Source organism: Poeciliopsis prolifica, unplaced genomic scaffold (genome assembly GCF_027474105.1).
Source record: "Poeciliopsis prolifica strain line A6 unplaced genomic scaffold, Auburn_PproV2 SCAFFOLD036, whole genome shotgun sequence".
Lineage (NCBI taxonomy): Eukaryota > Metazoa > Chordata > Actinopteri > Cyprinodontiformes > Poeciliidae > Poeciliopsis > Poeciliopsis prolifica.
Window position 1 is genome coordinate 3,472,910 of NW_026562411.1, and position 18,135 is coordinate 3,491,044.

At 36.4% G+C, this 18,135-nt stretch overlaps 2 protein-coding genes across 2 annotated transcripts; both read left to right on the forward strand.

Annotated features, from left to right (window-relative positions):
- Nucleotides 1–602: 602 nt before the first annotated feature.
- LOC129374372 (interleukin-10 receptor subunit beta-like) lies at nt 603–7,064 on the forward strand. The gene is made up of 7 exons (XM_055052749.1): nt 603–868; nt 2,180–2,303; nt 4,049–4,221; nt 4,348–4,502; nt 5,059–5,212; nt 5,918–6,060; nt 6,139–7,064. The coding sequence occupies exons 1-7, from the start codon at nt 817–819 to the stop codon at nt 6,304–6,306; spliced, it is 969 nt and encodes a 322-aa protein (XP_054908724.1). The 5' UTR covers nt 603–816; the 3' UTR covers nt 6,307–7,064.
- A 406-nt stretch (nt 7,065–7,470) lies between these two features.
- il10rb (interleukin 10 receptor, beta) lies at nt 7,471–17,634 on the forward strand. The gene is made up of 8 exons (XM_055053118.1): nt 7,471–7,673; nt 11,746–11,875; nt 12,582–12,766; nt 13,625–13,785; nt 14,765–14,918; nt 15,960–16,117; nt 16,214–16,359; nt 17,020–17,634. The coding sequence occupies exons 1-8, from the start codon at nt 7,619–7,621 to the stop codon at nt 17,228–17,230; spliced, it is 1,200 nt and encodes a 399-aa protein (XP_054909093.1). The 5' UTR covers nt 7,471–7,618; the 3' UTR covers nt 17,231–17,634.
- The last annotated feature ends 501 nt before the right edge of the window (nt 17,635–18,135 follow it).

Below are 18,135 nucleotides of genomic sequence, written 5' to 3' on the forward strand. Positions count from 1 at the left end.
ATAATGTTGTAAGAATGTATTAATTCATGTTACAGAACACAAATGTTATTATTGAAACATAGATATATACTGAAGAAAGTTTATCTTTTAGCTAAATATTTAGCTTCAGACTAAATATTTATCTTGTTTACTAAATATTGAAGCTAAATATTTAGCTTGATAAGTAAATAGATATTGAGCTTCAAAATAAAGACTTATCTTTCTAAAAATATATTTAATTCAAAGCTAAATATCTTTAGAAGATTAAATATTAGTTTGAAAGTAAATATTAGCATGCTACTTAATATTTAAACTAATTGTTTTAGCAAACTAAATATTTAATTTCATAATAAATATTTAGTTTGATTACTAACTTATTTTAAAACTGGCATTAATAAATTAATACTTTTAAAAATAAAGCCATTTTTAAATCTTTTTACAGGCTAAATAATCCAATTAAAATTACTGCTGTTAATTTGTAGACCTCTCTGTGTTTGACCTGAAATAAATTAACTTTTTGACGGTACTCTATTTGGAAGCTTTTATTTCGAAAGGTTACCGTAAGGGTCCGTATAAGCGCGCAGCAGAAAGGAATCCGAGGTGCGAGCTGCCGTAACGTCGTGTTTCCCTGAAGTGAAAAGTGACTGAGTGTACGTGAAACGTGACGTGTCCACGCTAAAATTATTATACATTTGTTTCCGCGTATTCCCCCCACCTTCGCCTGTTGTTGATGAAAGCAAACGGGAACTGAATGAAACGGCGAGTTTTAAACGACCAACCCTGGGACTCGGGACTGGACGGTGACCGAACCGGGCCGAACCGAACCTTCGGATCAACATGCCAGCCGCTGTTTGTGTTTTCATTCTGACACTTTCGACACTAATAGGAGGTAAAGTTCAGCCGTTTCTGTGGGTCAGTGAACGTATTACCGTAACTATAGGGGAACAATGGAGGACTTCTATTCTTCTGTTATTTTAGGGTTTTAATTGGTTTATTCCTGATAGCTTTCAGGGTGGACTGAGATATTGTAGTTTAATTCAGGTTTTGGTTCAAATGTGTAACCAAAAAGGGTCCTTATACATTTTTCTATTTCATTATCTTCTGGCTGATAAGTCAACAGATTAGATTTATTTATTAAGGAAACTATGAGAAATTACATCCATGTCACAAAAATTACACTACAAGCATGTATAGATGTCCAAAGTGCGGCCCGGGGGCCATATCTGAGTCCTGGACTGATTTTGTGTGGCCACTAACTTCAGTTCAAGAATAATGTAAATTTGCTTCCTCAGCTCAATGCAGATGGTTATAGTTCTTATTTGGGCAAAATTATTACCAACAATTTTATATTTTGCAATGGAAAATATTAGGTATATCTCAAAGATTTCATGATGTTTTTAAAACCAAGCTTGCAAGATAAACAGAACATATACCCAGTAACTTTTACTAAAACGTTTACTTTAGTGCACCCAAATATTATTTTAATTAAATTATACATATTACATGCTAAGATTATTACTGAGCAGGTAAATAATAGTTTGTAATATACTTTTGGGTTTATTCCCTAAATACCTAATGTGACACTATTGATGTGAACAGTTAAAAAAGTCTTCTATTTGCCAGGACGTAAAGTTTTTCAACAAAGAAATATTCCATTTATTGAAATTTTTTTGTAACATGTAAAATGTTAGACAAAAACATAGAGAGTAAACGTAAAGCTCTGGTTTTTAAAAATTATTACATTAAAAGGAAAAGAAAAAGTCAACTAACTTAGGCCCAAGCCCTAAACCTAATATTGGTTGTTCCACCTTTGACAACATCAAGTATTTTGTTGTTGACTTACCATCCAGAAATTACTTGCTGGGGCATTCTTGTTTATTGTGCAGAAGGCTCCACTTCTGCTTTTCAAAGATGTGTTGTTTCATAATAGCACATCCGTTTGCAGCCATTTTCACATGTGAGTTATTTGAATTTAAAGTGACAAGATGCTCTAAAACAGCTCAAACATCCTCTATTCTGAACTGTACAGACTAAGATCTGATTATGTAACAATGATTTAATGCCTAAAATATAATGAACATGTTTTGTATCTCATAGAAGTGTCCTAACCTGTTCAAGGAAGCATAATAGAAAGTGGTAAATAATCAGCTGTGAGCAGGAGAATCTGATGCCGTTCTTAACTTTATTCTCGGGTCTGCAGTTGTATCAGGAGTCCTTAGCAGTCCCACCAATGTCCAGGTGACCTCCAGGAACCTGAACCTGATCCTGAGCTGGGATCCACCTGCAGACGCACCCAGCGGATTGATTTACACCACCGAATTAAAGTAAGTTTAACTTCTATTCTTCTTCGAACAGAGCTTCCTCTGCAAGTGGCTGTTCTGGTTTAGCTCTATTTGAAGGTTTTCCCAACTCTTGAAGAAACACTCCCAGAAGGTTTTGGAGAAAATTAGCAACTGTTTGCAGCAGAAGATGGAGTCTTTCTGTGAAGGAACAAAAATATATTTTGAATTATAAACCAACATAGATCGTTTTCTCTCTTTCTTGGCATATTAGCCTCACTTTCATTGCAAATGTGTGCAAAACTTTGTCAATATTCCACTAATGTTGGAAAATCACAATTTCATAATTGCAGTGTTTCCATTAGATAATAAATGCAACTAAAATCGCACAGTTTTGTATTTGTTCACAAGATAAGTCCTTACAAAACATGCCACGCCATCATCCTCTAATTACTTCCTGTCGTCTTCTTCTTCGTAGTTTGCACCGATGTCTGGTTGTTCATTATGCGACTCGTGTCCTGTGACAAAAGTATTTCTTTTGCAGTTTTGCCTTCTACACCAATTTCGATACGACCAAAAAAAACACTTCATGCTGGCACCAAAGCTTTTTATCAAAAACAATTTTCAAATTACGCAATTATGTGGTGAGTGGAAATGCAGCTACTGTCTTCTACACAGTCATCAAATGTCTGAGATGTTAAGTGGCTGGAATTTTCTTTTAAAAATCGCATTTACATTCATAGTTGAACTAAACAGGAAGAAAGCCTGTGTGCATACAGATGTTAATGTTGTTCTGCTTCTCTGCAGTATTGCATCCTCTATTCTGATAAGCTGGTATCAGTTTCCAGAAAAGCTGCCTGTTGGGAGTTTCTGAACGTTTCGCTGCATCTTCCGTAAACAGAAAACATGGTAACTGAAAGTTGGAGTCGATGAGAGAAGTTTTTTGTTATGAATCAGGATTTTCTTCTGGGAAAGGAAGACGGCAGTCTTGTGTTAAAGAGCAAGAATCAGCCAGAATTGTACTTCCTTGTTTACAGCTAGCGGTTCGCACAAGATGGTGTGGATCACTTTGTGCGTTTTGCATTGTGAAAAGCACAAAGTGACTTCTGTCCAAGAAATTGATAAAGTCTAACTTTATCAATTTCTTTAATCATTTAGGAAAAAAATTTACCCACTCATCTCTCCAGTATCACTTCACCTCATTGAAGTTTTCACAGCATTTCAATCAGGCCGAGGTCTTGATGTTCACTGGGTCATGGCAGAACCTTTATTTGTTTCTTGTTCAGCCATTCTGTTGTAGATCTGCTGTTGTCTCAACTATCTAGGAGATCAGAGTCGACTTGGTGAATGCAGACTGCCCTGGTTGTAAAACAGACCCAAATCTTCTTCAAACATGGCGATGTGTATTGTGCCCAGACATCTACATCGGTTCCAGCTGTTCCAATGACATTGTCCATTCGGGAACAACTTTGCACAGATTCATACGACTCTAACCCTTCCATACAGACCGTCTATTTAAGATTCATCATTCTACAGAAAGGCAGTCTTTTCAAGAGCGTAATCTCAGACTCTACTGGTCTTAGTTAGCTTGTTAAATGAAGCATCAGTTGCAGTTGAATGGATTCAGCTCCTCCCAGAACTGTATTGACAGCTGCTGTTGTCAAATTGGTTTTTAAACCGGCTCCTTGGCTTTGACTAGTTGTCCTTTATAAATGCTTGTTTTATGATTTGTTTGCTTTTTTCCTTTTGTTATCAAACTGTGTGTCATTTCATTGTTTGTTTTGTCTCAGGAGTTCTATTGGATTCCAAAAACCAGGTTGTGTGAACATCACAACCTTTCAATGTGAACTCAGCAATTTTGGCATCAGTTGGTATGGGACATACATTGGGAGAGTCCGGGCTCTGCTGGGAGAAGAGGCCTCAGCCTGGGTGGAGAGTAAAAACATCACTTTGGATAAGGAGAGTAAGTCTTTAACACACATACCCCAAAAGTACACTTAAGCATCGGTTTTAGATCTGGCAACAAAAGCGATTGGTGGTGCATGTTTCCAAGCAATCCAGAAATCAAGTCTGATCTTTTTCTTTGCAGCCCTGATCAGTCCTCCCAGTGTGTCACTCTTATCCGTCGGTCAAACTCTGGAGGTCGGCATTAAGGACCCAGAGTTTAATATCTCCTCTCTGAGGAACGTGTACAGCAAAGTCAGCTACAACATCACCTACTGGAAGGAAGGCCAGGAGGAACAGGTGAGATGCAGGTTAATGGAAAACCCAAATGTTGATCAGGTTACTGGGTGCATGTGAATTCAACACCAACATGCCCAAGGTGTAGTACAGCTGTTTGTCTGGCTGATTAGACTCGTAGATATTGCCCTCTGCTGCCACCTGCTGGAGTTTTAGAGAAACAGCAGCAGTTGATCAACAGCATGTCCGTCTATCCATCTCATCATTGATTGATTGATCAATCTGCCTGTCTGCCCATTTATCTGTACATCCAGTTTTATCTCCATTCATCCATCTATCGATCCCTTCATTGATCCATCCGTTCATCTGCCTGTCTATGTCCCACCATCCATCCATCTCATTATCCTTTCATCCAATTGTATCTTTATCCATCCATTTGTTCTTTCATTGATTAATCAATTGATCTGCCTAACTATCTGTCCATCCATCCACCCATCTCTTTATTCATCCATTCATGGAAGATTGATTTCATTGATTATCACCTGGTTTCCTCCACCAGTCTGAGACCTGATATTATGTGGCTGCTTCAAACTGACCTCCTCTCTGTCACCCCCTACAGGCGAGAACCCACATGAACATCAAACAGGACCGGGTCGTTTTAGACAACCTGGATCCCTTGACCAAGTACTGCGTACAGGTCCAAATCATCACCTTCGGAAACAAGAACCCCAGCGAGCCCAGCGTCGTCCTGTGTGAGAGGACCAGAGACACCGGTACGCTCTTTGTGTTTGACAGTAATCAGTGAGGAAGTCCATAAGGACAGAACAGGGACGCAACTTATCAATTAATGAGTTGATCTACAGTTGATTGATCTGATCAATTGATTAATGACTAATTGATAAGCAGCTATTTTCTTAACAACATGAGCTTTTTCTTGTGTCAAGGAATTCAACCCGCCTTCATAAAGGCTTCATTTTTCACTATATGCTGCATTTAAAACTAAGAACATCAATATATTTTGACATTTTCTTGAGTCAGTTCTATTATTTAATGATTTGAAATCTTTTCGAATCACTGAATTAATTCCTAACAATGACAGCCTGAGTAGGGCTGGGTGACATAGACTTACAGCTTCATTACAATATTTTGTAGTATTGTTGCAATAACAATAACTGTGACAAACAAACTATTTAATATATTATTTTTAAAATTTTTGGTATTTATTGATGCTTTCACTGAACAAACAGTGGAGCAATTGGTAAAATTATGAATCCTGACAGTAAGGACTTTCTTGATGGGAGGTTAAACTTCCTTAATTAGAATTATTAATTTAAGCTTTTGTCGTAAGAAATTTATCACAATTCATGATAAACAAGATGATGAATCCCTGCCCCTAAACCTGAGTAAAGTGAAGTTTGTTCTAATTTTATGTTCAGAGGTGGAAAAGTTCTCCAAACCAATCACAGTCTCTGTTTCAGACAACTCTCCGGTGGTTGCAGCTGTGATCGCATGTGTCGTCATCGCGGTGGCTGTGGCTGTAACAGCGCTGGTCGTAGTGAAATGGAAAAGTATTTCCCATTTCTTATGGCCAAAGAATTCTCTTCCGCGGGATTTTGAAAAGGTGTGACTGCTTTCAGAATTTCTGCCTTGGATTTGAGATTGATGTGATCTAACATCATGCTCCTTTCTGCTCCCCCAGTTTCTGCTGGCTACACCAGAGTCCTCTGTTGTTTTAATCACGCAGCCCAAGGAGGAGATCGCCCCGGTGAGCGTCGTTACAGTCGAGGAAGGGAGCCCTGAAGGCACAAAAGAGAGCAGCTACTCCAAACAGCTAAATGGCACAATAGGGGATAGCTGTTTACTCTGAGATTAGGTCGACATCCTGCGTGTTGATGTGACTGCAGACGACCACAAAGACTCAATGAAACGGAAGATTGTGATTTTGACACAAACTCCTGAACAATGTGATTGTAAACGGATATATGCCGTCATCTTACAAACTGTTTATTTACTGTACCTGTATTATAACTAGGTTTGTTATGGTGACATAAAGTGAACAGAACAAAACAGAGGAAATAACTACAAATGTCCACTACAGAGGAAAAAATTTTAACATTTAAATTCTGCAATAAAATACAGTCAAAACACTTCATAGAATGTGTTATTATGCTGCTAAGAGACTTATTCAGAATATGCCAGCAAAATCTTAAACCAAAATTTGCACAATATAAAGGATTATGTACTTTTTCTCTTCCCATGAAATGTGGTTGTACTGAAGGACATCATTTTTCTCTGAATGAGGAAAGGGAAGATTGAAAAGCCCCACCCCTTCACATTTGGTAACTGAATTTCAGCTTACAACATCAGTGTCCTCAGTCGGAGGCTTTTTTCAGAGCCACTGAATTGCAGATTGCCACAAGAGATCCTTTCTGCCCATTAGCACCTATAACAGCTCTTATAATATGAGTTACAACATCAAATTTCCCTGTGGCATCAATAAAGCATTAAGAATTAGAATTTTAATTTTATTTAAATAATTATTGAAAAAATGTATTAAATGCTTGGAGTTACAAATTTATTTCATCATTATTTTGTAAATAATGAATTAAAACTGATTTCCCTGTTTTTTTTTTTTTTGTAGTACTTTTGTCTAAGTGATATCGATCAATGCATTAGCCTTGTTTTATGGCTCAGATGTGCTGTCTGGAAGGTTGTATCAACAATTTCATAAAAGGCAGCTGCAGCATTTTCAAGTTACATCATATTAATATTTCACAAACAACATTCTGGTTCAGTCCCAATAGATGAGCAAGATGTTAAGTGTTTATAAGATGTGTCTATGGAAAATGTCATAATTATTGACAGTTTTTCACAGCCCAAATGGGACTGGATCAGCTTTGTTCTGTGTCTTTGCGTCGTGATTAGAGTTTTATTCTTTATAACATTAAAAAGGGTGAATGGTCTCTTGGTGGTAATGCAAGTAACAACCACAAGGGGGCGAAAGATGCAACCAAACACCATAGCATCTACTGTGAAGCTTCGAAGAGGAAACGCAGCTGGAGTCAGGAAGTTCGGCGTCACTTCGAGCTGGACTGATCAGCGCTGACAACATCCGAGCCAGCACAATGAAGACTTGATCGGAATTAAAAATAAAAGGTTTATATGGTCAAATATCAGCCATGTTGGCCTTAGTTCGCCTCTGCCTTCTGATTGTGTGCCTTAAGGGCAGCGCAGGTGAGTCTGTTTTCATGCTAACATTTGTTTGCTAACCTCATTCGGACCGATTGCAAGATTAACTATTTTAAATCATTTCTGTATGTTTATTGTGATCATCTTGGCAAGCCGAATGATTGTTAGCTGCTTTATTTTTAATTTTCTTTACTCAATTCTGCTATTGTTTGCTCGAAGAAGATTTTATCTGTTAAATGTTAAAATTGATCTGGTTTAAACGGAGTCTGGCATGCAAAGTTAAAGGAAACAGAAAGTATTTTTGTTCAATGACACTGCTGATTTCTTCCAATGTAATTATATTAAATGGGAGCTGTTTTGCTTTGTATGCTCATACTCTAATGTCACACCGGTTAGCAATAAACGAATCCAAAGCTCGAAGGTAAATGCACATTTCCTGGGCATTATATAATTCAGATAATGTTGTAAACTTACATTGGTTACACCCTTCAGCAATAATGGTCAAATTTCTTGGTAAAGTTTATGGCCCTGGTAAAGGAAGTTTCTGAACTGACCTGAGAGTTTTTCTCAAACCATTTCAGGTTAGATAAGATCTTGGTTTTTCTTTCTCAAATGAAAACAACTGGAGTTTGAACGACATGAATATTTTTTGTGGTTAATAATAAGAAACCAAAGCAGCTGATGGCTAATTTTTTTTTTTAATATATACATCTTTAAAAAAACATTTTCTTGTGATGCAGATCTTGAAGGTGACTCCACGTGGCTTCACCTTTAATGTCTCCATTCCCCCTCTTGCTTCTTGATTGACTGTACTGTCACATGCCACTCATACTCTCTGCACATTAACTGGAAATGTAACAACAAGAAAGTTTAATATCATAACTGGCTGGCAAATACATTGAAAGAAGCATTTTATACACAGTTTTGGTTAAATGAAGCTTAGAAACAACATTAGTAGACAGAAATAAATATTAAACTTAATTATATGTGGATTTATGGGTATTTTCTGTGTTTGTTTTTAGACCTGGTGTTTATGTAGGAGAACTACTTATTTTGGCAGAAACTGGGATAGTATTTTACTATTTTGATAGTAATTCTCGTGAAATAGGCGTAACATTCTTATTTATGCAACGATTTAAGCATAAAATTATGTTTCAACTGCTGAGATTTTAAGAAATAGTCTAAAAACTGTATTGCAGCATTAATATTGTTTTTAGGGTTTTTCCAAACTGTGATAAATAAAATTGGCTTATAATAAAACATTGTTTGCAAACCGAGGGCACATTTTTCCCAACAGTCACACCATTCTTTTCTAGCAATAGAGAGGACACTGTTAACCAACTTTCAAATAGGTTATGTAAAGTTCAGTATGCTTAATATTTTCCTGGAGTATTTTATCTCTTTTCTCAATTTGTCTGATGCATTAAAGTTTTTGATAAAGTGGCTGCTTGTTAAACTGGTTTCAACTCTTTACTGAAATAGAAATATAAAAATCTCATATCAACAACATGTGGGAAAGTTTTAGTTTTGAACAGTTTCGAAACGTGCGAAATGTTCCATCACAGTGGCTCCTGTGTGTCATAGTTAGTATCAGTCTTCATTTGGTTTTAGAGAAAACAGAGTCAGATATGACCGCATCTGGCTGAAAAAAATAATTGTGCATCTTTTTCATGTTTGTAGAAATTATCTGATCAATAAAACCCCTAAAAATCTATCTATTAAAACTAATGGAGCGCCCTTATTAAGTGAATGCTCATGTCAGACTACAGTTGCTTAATTGTTTTAGAAGAAAAGCAGTTAGATTATGTGACACAATTTAGTTTTAAATCTGTGTGTGAATATCTTAAGAAACAAGAGCGTTTCTTAAAAACGCTCTTGTTTCACAATTATCATGGTGACCATTACAATCGGTCTTCACTGTCATTATCATTTCTCTTGGTTATTAGCAAAAATGTTTGTTTGGAAGATAATTGTTGTATCGTCCTGATTCATTGACTGCCTGATAAACCAGCCAAGATTTTGTTGAATTGACTCTGAAAGTTCCTGCGACTGAGTTCCAGCTCATTGAACGCCCTGACGATTGAACATTTTCCCAGAAACAATGACTGGAGCTAAAGGAAAACCCCAATCGCTTCAAATCTGAGAACAACAGCAAGTTTTCCTCACAATGCATTCTCTGGACGAGGAACTCACCACAGAGAAACTCCTACAAGCTTAGAGAGGCGGCAGCCAACAAACTCAAATTTAACAAAAAATATTATGAATAATAAAAGCATGGAACTCAATAAAGGAAGTGAGGCTTTTTTTTCTTGTCATCCATCTTCTCAAATCTTTGGATGTCATTGTAGAAAGAGGAACAAGTTCCTCCACAGATTAGCTGTTCGGATGGTTTTACAGCTGGTAAGAAATAAAACCACGAGACTGAGAAAACTGGTGTGAACATAAGTAAAATAAGAACCACATGTGGGTTTTGCAAATTAGGGAAACATACGAAATACAATGTGACATGGTTGTGTCGGGTCCTCTGTGAGACAGAACAAAAACAGGAAGTGCTTTTATAGTACAACTCTGAGCTTGTTGTCGTGCTGAAGGACTCTCTCAGCATTTGGTTGGTGGTTTGGTTACATGAGATTTTGTGCAGAGCCTTTCAAAATGAGTCAATTCCTCACATGACTGCTCCCGAGGTTTCGGCTTCTAAATGATAGAAAGGCGATCGTCCTTTCAGGGATGTCAGACTTCTTTTATGACTAAAAAAGAAAAAAACCATCCCAGAATAATTTTACACAGAACAAGAGTCCAGAACGGTTTGTCATCAGCATCTGGGCGAAATTAAAACGTCTCGTGCTGCTCAGCTCTACCAGTAACAACACGTTGGGAAAGTAACAATTAAAGAAGTGAGACATTCGGCATCCGGTCCCATTTTATGACCTTTTGATCAGATTATTTGCAGCATCAGAGAGTCTGAAGCACTTTAACAAATATTTAAACAATCTTAAAGTGCTTAGATGTTTAAGTGGTGACATAACTTTCCTTGTGGCGAGCATGGTGATGGATTTACTGATGGAGGTGGATAACCGCATTAACAACATAGGGCTGGAGATCTTTTTTCTCAGCTGTTAATCTCTTTCTTTCTAGCTTTTTCATTTTAAAAAAAGTGATTACGAATGAAAGAAAACCGTTTCAAATACTGACTTTAATTTCCATCGTCTCTTTTCTAAATTGTACAGCAGAGGCTGTGATAATTCTTGTTTAATTATGAGAATTTAGTCATAATACTAGCAGAATCAAGAACAAAAGAACGCCTTTTAAAAATCACATTTGAACGTTTTTGTACTTCCAGTTGATTTTCTACTGCTTCTTAAAACAGCAAGAAAGCATGCAGCCATTTTCTGACAATAAATTAAAAACCTTCACAAATCAGCGAGCGCTGCCTGTTACCCAGAAACCCCACCCGTTACCTAGCAACCCCGCCTGTTACCCAGAAACCCCACCCGTTACCTAGCAACCTCACCCATTACCCAGAAACCCCAGCTTGTCACCTAGCAACCCAAGCAGAGCTTCAGTATGTTTGATCAACTGGTTGTGCCGCTTAATTTATCAAGCTGTTTATTGCTTGTCGTGACATGTTTACTTGGCACTTAAGCACAGAAGTTTCTTATTTCCGCTTTTCTGGGTTCAGCCAATCAGCACAAGCGAAAGTAAATGCAGCTGCTTCATTGTCTGGTTTGCTGACGTCAGCCAATAGCGTGTAAATACATCTTGTCTCAGCTTCCTAAGCTGCATTTTTTTCCTGTTATTTAAAATATGCTATATGAAAGTAATTTAGAGTAACGTTCCACAGAAAATGATGAGTAAATAGTCAGGGTTCATAGTATTTCAGGGTTTCTGGAACTGCTGGACTGAATGCTTAAGTCCAGCAAATTATCTCATTTAATTTAATTACTTTTTTCATTCGCAGAGTAGTTCATGTCAGAATGAATGTAAAGGAGCAAAAAGAAGCTTAAACTTGTATTGAAATCAAAATGTTAAATTAAAATTTAACTTAGAAAGCTGTTTCAAACATTTCAAATACACAATAACACATCAGCTTATTAAGATTCATTTGTTTCGGTTGCAGCTGAAGCAGAGCTGACCCCTCCTGATGACCTCTTCTTGTTGACCTTAAACACCAACTACACTCTGACCTGGGACTGGGACCAGAGCGCTGCCGGATCCGACTCCGCCACCTTCACTGTGCAATACACTGGGTAAATTATTTACATCTCCACTGAAAATATAAACCTGATATAGCTGAAAACAAAATGTTCTTACACTGTAAACACTCCACTCCTCTAGAAGATGCTCCACCTTTGATAAATGTTTTATTACAAGTACTAAGGCTACATAGAGTTCAAATCTGTTCTAAAATTTAACTCGGTGTATTTCAGAGGACTTCTAATGCTTTAAAATGTTCAGCATGAGCTGGAAAATTTAAACCAAACCCACCTGACAAGTTAAATTGACTTCTTGCATTTCTCCTTCCTCAAAGTTCTGCATTAGAGACAAACAGCAGAAATATGGAAGATCTGTGCTGCCACAATTTGGAATAAATGCAAGAATAAATAAATGACTCACTAAAAAATTACAGGATCAAAAAGTAGCATAACACATAACAGAATATCATTTTATTTCTGTGCTTTTATGCATATTTTTTAATTTAAATAAAAAAAATTACATTTTTTAATTGAAATTGCAGTCATACTTTTTTTCTTAAATTTTATATTTTTTCTTTTATTTATTCCAAGTTTTTTTTTCTTCTATATTTATTACCACCCAAACACAACTTTTTAATTTTTTTGCCAAAACCTTTGTATGGCAAAACAAACCTACCAATAATCAACAAGAGGAATAAGAGGAAATCAGCTTTACAATGGAGGGATTGTTTTATGGTTGTTGTTTTTTTTATTTTCCCAGGAATCACCAGCTGAAGAAGAAGAACCCAAGGTGGACCACAGTGTGTGCAGAGACCTCTGGGAGGTCATGTGACCTCACTAGGTCAGGAATGAACTACCTGGGCGTTTATACGGTTCGCGTTCAGACCAACCTGAACGGAAGTCACTCAGTGTGGAAATCGCTACAGTTCTGTCCCGATAAAGACGGTAAGAAAAAAGTTAATGCCATCACTCCTCCACCACCGTGCTTGGTTTTTTGGTGTGAAGAGTTTTTCTGAAATGCTTTGGGGGGTTGTCGAGCCGTTTCTTCAATCTTGTTCTGCTTGAACTTTGACCTTTAACATGCTAACAGAGGATTGAAGAGTCTGAGAGAGCTCTTGAGCGATTATTTTGATAATAAATTGGTTATTCTGACAACTAATTGATTTAATCAGATTTTTAAAAATGTACAAATTCGGTGCATGTTTCATTTTACCACTGTTTTTTATGAATACATTACAAGGAAATAATAAAGAAATAATTAAATTCCTTTTTTAAACAAAAAAAAACATCTTATTAACTAAAATGCAACAACACAGCATTGGATCCTACAGCAACTGTGAACAGCTCAGCCCTTTTCTGTTTTATCTTATCAATACATTGCAGGGCTGATCAGTTGATTATTTTCTAGATTAAATGATTAGTTCTGGGATAGCCAATGGTTCTTAATGGGAGAACTTGGCTCCCATTAAGAACCATTTAGGTGAAGCTAAAATTGCCACTTTAGGAATTCTGGGTAAACATATTTACAGAAAATGAAGTTTTTTTTTACTTTTATTTTAAATGTAAAATATTTATATTTTTGTCAGTTTTGGCCTAAATACTGAATGTATTGTTCTTTCAGCACATGACCTTTTGAGACTGGCTACTGCAGTTAAGGATTAATCAATTATGAAATTTGTGAAAGTTCTTTAATGATCGATTAATCACAATTAATCGTTTCAGTCCTAGTGTTAAACACACTCGTCTCTGCTCCAGAAAGTCATGACTGCTTTCTCTTTTAACTCTTCTTCTTTCCTCCACCAGCTGCTATTGGACCTCCGTCTAAAGTTCGGCTTGGTGCCTCTGGAAGCACTCTGGATATTTTCATCACCGACCCCCAGAACAGCTCCAACAGCTCCATGAGGGAGCAACTTCATGACCTGTCCTATGATATTGTTTACTGGGAACAGCCTGAAGATGGGAAGGTAGGTTAACTAAATGTTTTTTAAATTCCCTCCCACTTTTCTCTCTGTTCTCCGAATTTATCAGCGAACAAACCTGAAACTTCAGGCGCCATCTAAAATCAGTCACTCAGAATCCACACAGCTGAGCCGTTTGTTTCTGCACAGTGTTGTTTTTTTCACTCGTGCTGCGGAAACTTTGCACAGGTGCTTCCTGCATCTTATGAAAGAAGACAGACACTAAGGGGGGCAATCACTTCCTGCATGTAGGTTTACTTAATAATGCTGCGGGAAGGATTGCATCACTACATTGGTTGCAGACTTGAAACATCTGGGTGGCACAGCACGTCAAAAAACAAGGTCAGACCCGAATACAAGTATTATCTGATGATACTGGCCTTTACGAGCTCTCCTGCCACACTGCAGAGACTAGAAACGATTAATCAGAATAATTGTGATTAATCGATTATTGAAATAATTGTCAGCTAATATTGTAATTGATTAATAGTTAACTGTCGTATTCAGACTCTGAAAGGCAATTTGTTGAAAAGAAAAACATGTCTTGTGCATTGATTAAGTCAAAACTACACAAAAAATACAAACATGTTGCATTTAGGATGAAAACCCCTTCTTCTGTAAATATAAAGGTGTCATGTGCAGTTTTGGCTTCACCTGGTTCAGATTTACTGAGGAATATTGCTACAAATGATCAATGTTTATTTTTTTAAAAGTGCAATTATTTATTTGCATTTTTAATGTACTTCTAAAATATGAAAACGGCTTCAGTAGCTAAGCTTCCTCTTTGTAATTGTAATTCAGTTTCTTCTTACTAACAAAAGCTTAAAAAAATAAGCTTTTGTTAATATTCTTATTTATTGAGATATTTATTCTCTCCTTTGTTTTTCATTGTCTTCAAAAAAAAAAAAAAATTCTCCAGATCTTCTTTTAAATGCGACTGTTATAAGTTTTGCTGTAGAGCCGTCCTTTTCTGTGTGATTTTCAGGGTTCGATGCCGGAGACGAAAAACACAAAGATCACCGTGCTGACCCTGTCTGACGTCAAACCCTGGACCCGGTACTGCATGCAGATCCGATCCCGCGACAACTTTTACAACAAAACCAGCACATTCACGCCGCCTCTCTGTTCCCAGACAGAAGGTAACTGAATTAAATGTGCTATTTTTTCTTTCATCTTTTTTAAATTCTTTTCTAGTTTTTTATGAAGAAATTGGAAATTAGTAAAAATATCAAAAAGTGGCTTTGGTGAGTTGCACGACATCTACGCACCAAAAATTTGGAACAAACTTCCAGAAAACTGTAAAACAGCAGAAAACCTGACTTCCTTTAAATCTCGACTAAAAACACACCTGTTTAGAACTTTATTTGAAATGTAATATGCAACAATGTATTGTTTATTCTATGATGCATGACTTTGTGTTTTTGTGTTTATGATATAAAGCACTTTGAAATGTCTTGCTGCTGAAATGTGCTATACAAATAAAATTTGATTTGATTTTGATTTGACGGCTACAAAAATTGTTTTGATATTCATTATTTTAGCAGAGTAAAAATGCAACAAATTTGCCACAGAAACATCTTAAAGTTAAGAGGAAAAAAAGGTTTTGTTTCAAATGTTACAATGTTTTTGTGTGATTTTTACTTTCATTTTTCAAAAAATGGTCTTATAAGAAAGTTGAAATTGTGTCTGTAAGACAATTTTTTAAAATCCAATTAATTATAAAAACTGTAGTAATAAAAATAAATGACTGAAATAGAAAGATAAATTAGTTCTGGATGAATCGTAGAAGGAAGTACACAGCAAAAACACGAAATCTTACAAATATTCTGTATCAAGTTTTTAGTGAAAATATTTTAGTACACTCAAAAAAAAAAAAACTTTTCAGCAGTATAAAAGAACTTGTTTTAAGTCAATAATTCCTTAATGTTGATGAGAAAGTCAGAGTTCCACTGGTAGATTATTTCACTTATAACAAAACAATTTACCAAGTTTGTAAGCCAAATAATCTGCCAGTGAAATTAGTATTTTTTTCATTGAGAAATTATTATAACAAGCTTGTATATCTTGCTGAAAGTTGCTTGTAAGTTAGTTTTTTCTTATTTGAAGTTTACGAAGGTTTTGTGTTAGAGGTCAGAGCATGCAGAGCGACTGCTTTAAGTTGTTTGTGTTTGTTGCATCAGGAGTTGTTCCTTGGTGGAAGATCTTCCTGTACTTCCTGCTGTCTCTGGTGAGCTGCTTCCTGGTGGTGCTGCTCTTCCTCTATGGAGGCCATCGCTGTTTCCAGATGTGCAAAGCAACTTTCCTTCCTAATGAGAAGCTGCCCTCCTACATTAAGCAGGTACTGCCTTCGTTTCCCACAGCAGGACAAGTTTTACTGTCTTCCTAAAACTGCAGATTTATTTATTTCTCCTCTTCCTCTATCTTCTTCCTCCAGCATGAAGGTGACTACCCATGCCTCATCGTCTCGGACTGTGAGGATCTGTGCGATCCTGTGACTGTTTGCCCAGAGTCAGCCGTCCTGGTGATTAATCCAGCTGTGGACTCTGCAGCGCCCCCAGTTGGCCTGGACCAGGGCAGAAGGTCATTTGGTTTTCATTTAGCTAATTTTCTCTTGAGATCTGCAAGGGGAATTAAAAATATCCACATTAAAATCTGGGCTGAAACAATTAATTAATTGATGATTTAAATAGTCATCAACGATTAATCATTAATTGGAGTTCACAAACTCAAATAAGGCATCACATTCAGAGGAGTAATCAAACCAAAACTGTACAAAAATGTGAACGTTTTTGCTTTTAAGATAAAAAACAAAACTTTTATTTGTAAATCTGTTCTACCTAGAACTCCTCAAGTGACATTTTGACTTCTTCAGCCTTTAAGCAACTTTTGCTGTCCAGTTATTAATCCCAAATATAAACATATAGTAGACTGTATTTATAAGTGGGTAAATGAAAAATCTGCAAAACGTGACAATTTTTAAATGACTAATCTTTTGAATAATTGATCACTGAAATAATTGTTAGATGCAATTAAACTATTCGGGATTTTTTGTGGTGTCAGATAAATAATTTCACATTTTCCACCTGCAATATCCACCTTTGACCTTTGACTTACTGATGAGACATTGAATTACCCAGCTTGTCATTATGTCACTTTAAAGTTTCAAAAAGTTCTTGTTTTTCTCTGTAACTGGTTTCAGACTTTTCTGTTTTAACTGAGTATCTCTCTGCATTGCCGCAGGCACAGCCGCCAGAACAGCAGCAGCAGCGGAGATTCTGGAGTTTATTCTGCAGGAGGAAACTCCGGAGGCCTGCAGCCCCAGGTCGCCTCGACCTTCACAGACATGAATCCCGGTTTCGACTCCAAGAAGCTGAACATGCTGAGCATGAACTCAGAGTTTAAAGTTTCTCCTGCCGTCCCAGACGAGGGAGTCGTAGACATGGAGGTCTGAAGAAAGAGAGGCTTGTTTTCCACCTGGATCTGTTTGCTCAGAAACTGAAAACACCTGATGGTGACACATAATGGTTCTGGTTCTGGACCGGATCGCCGTTCCACAGGAAAGGCTGTTGATACTGCTGTTTTAATTGTCATCTGTTGTAAATCATGTTGAACTGAAGTGATGTGACATCTTTTTTTTTATTTTTTACTTTTTGTCATCTTGTTGTTGTAAACATTGTTGGTGTCCTGCAGCATTTATTAATAAGCATTAATTATGAATACTGATTGATGAATGAAACAGGATATGGTGAATTTAGTGCTTCAAACTGATTTAAGGCAAACATTTTATGAAGTTGTGTCAGATTATTCATGTGTGAACTGCTTCTGTAATTTCTAATAAACCAATTCTGATCCATGTGTTCGACTCGGCTACCTGCTGGAGCTCTGGTGTACGGTGGCCAATCAGGGTCATCAGAGAGAGGACAAAAAAAGAAAAGGAAAAATTATGCCAAAAAATATGGAAACTAAGATCAATCTAATCAATTTACAGGAAAAAAGCAAGGAAATCTGTGAGCTTAAAAAGTAAAAAAACAGAAAAAATGACATTTTTAAGTTTGAACAATCTTAACATTTGCTAAAAAAAAAAAAAACTAAATTTTTTTTTATTTGAGTGAGAAGTCAAACATTTGCCACAAAAATTTCAAATTTTTTTCAGGAACATTTCTAAAATATCAAAATTTCACAAATGTTTGACTTTTCAAACTGAGAAATTTCTTTTTTTCATAGAAAGTTTTTGAAATTAATCTCATAATCAGATATTTTTTTTCTTGCAAATTTTTGACTTTTCAAGCTTTTTACATGTAAAATGTATTAAATCTTGGCAGAATTTTAAAATGATCTACAATGGATGTATTACAT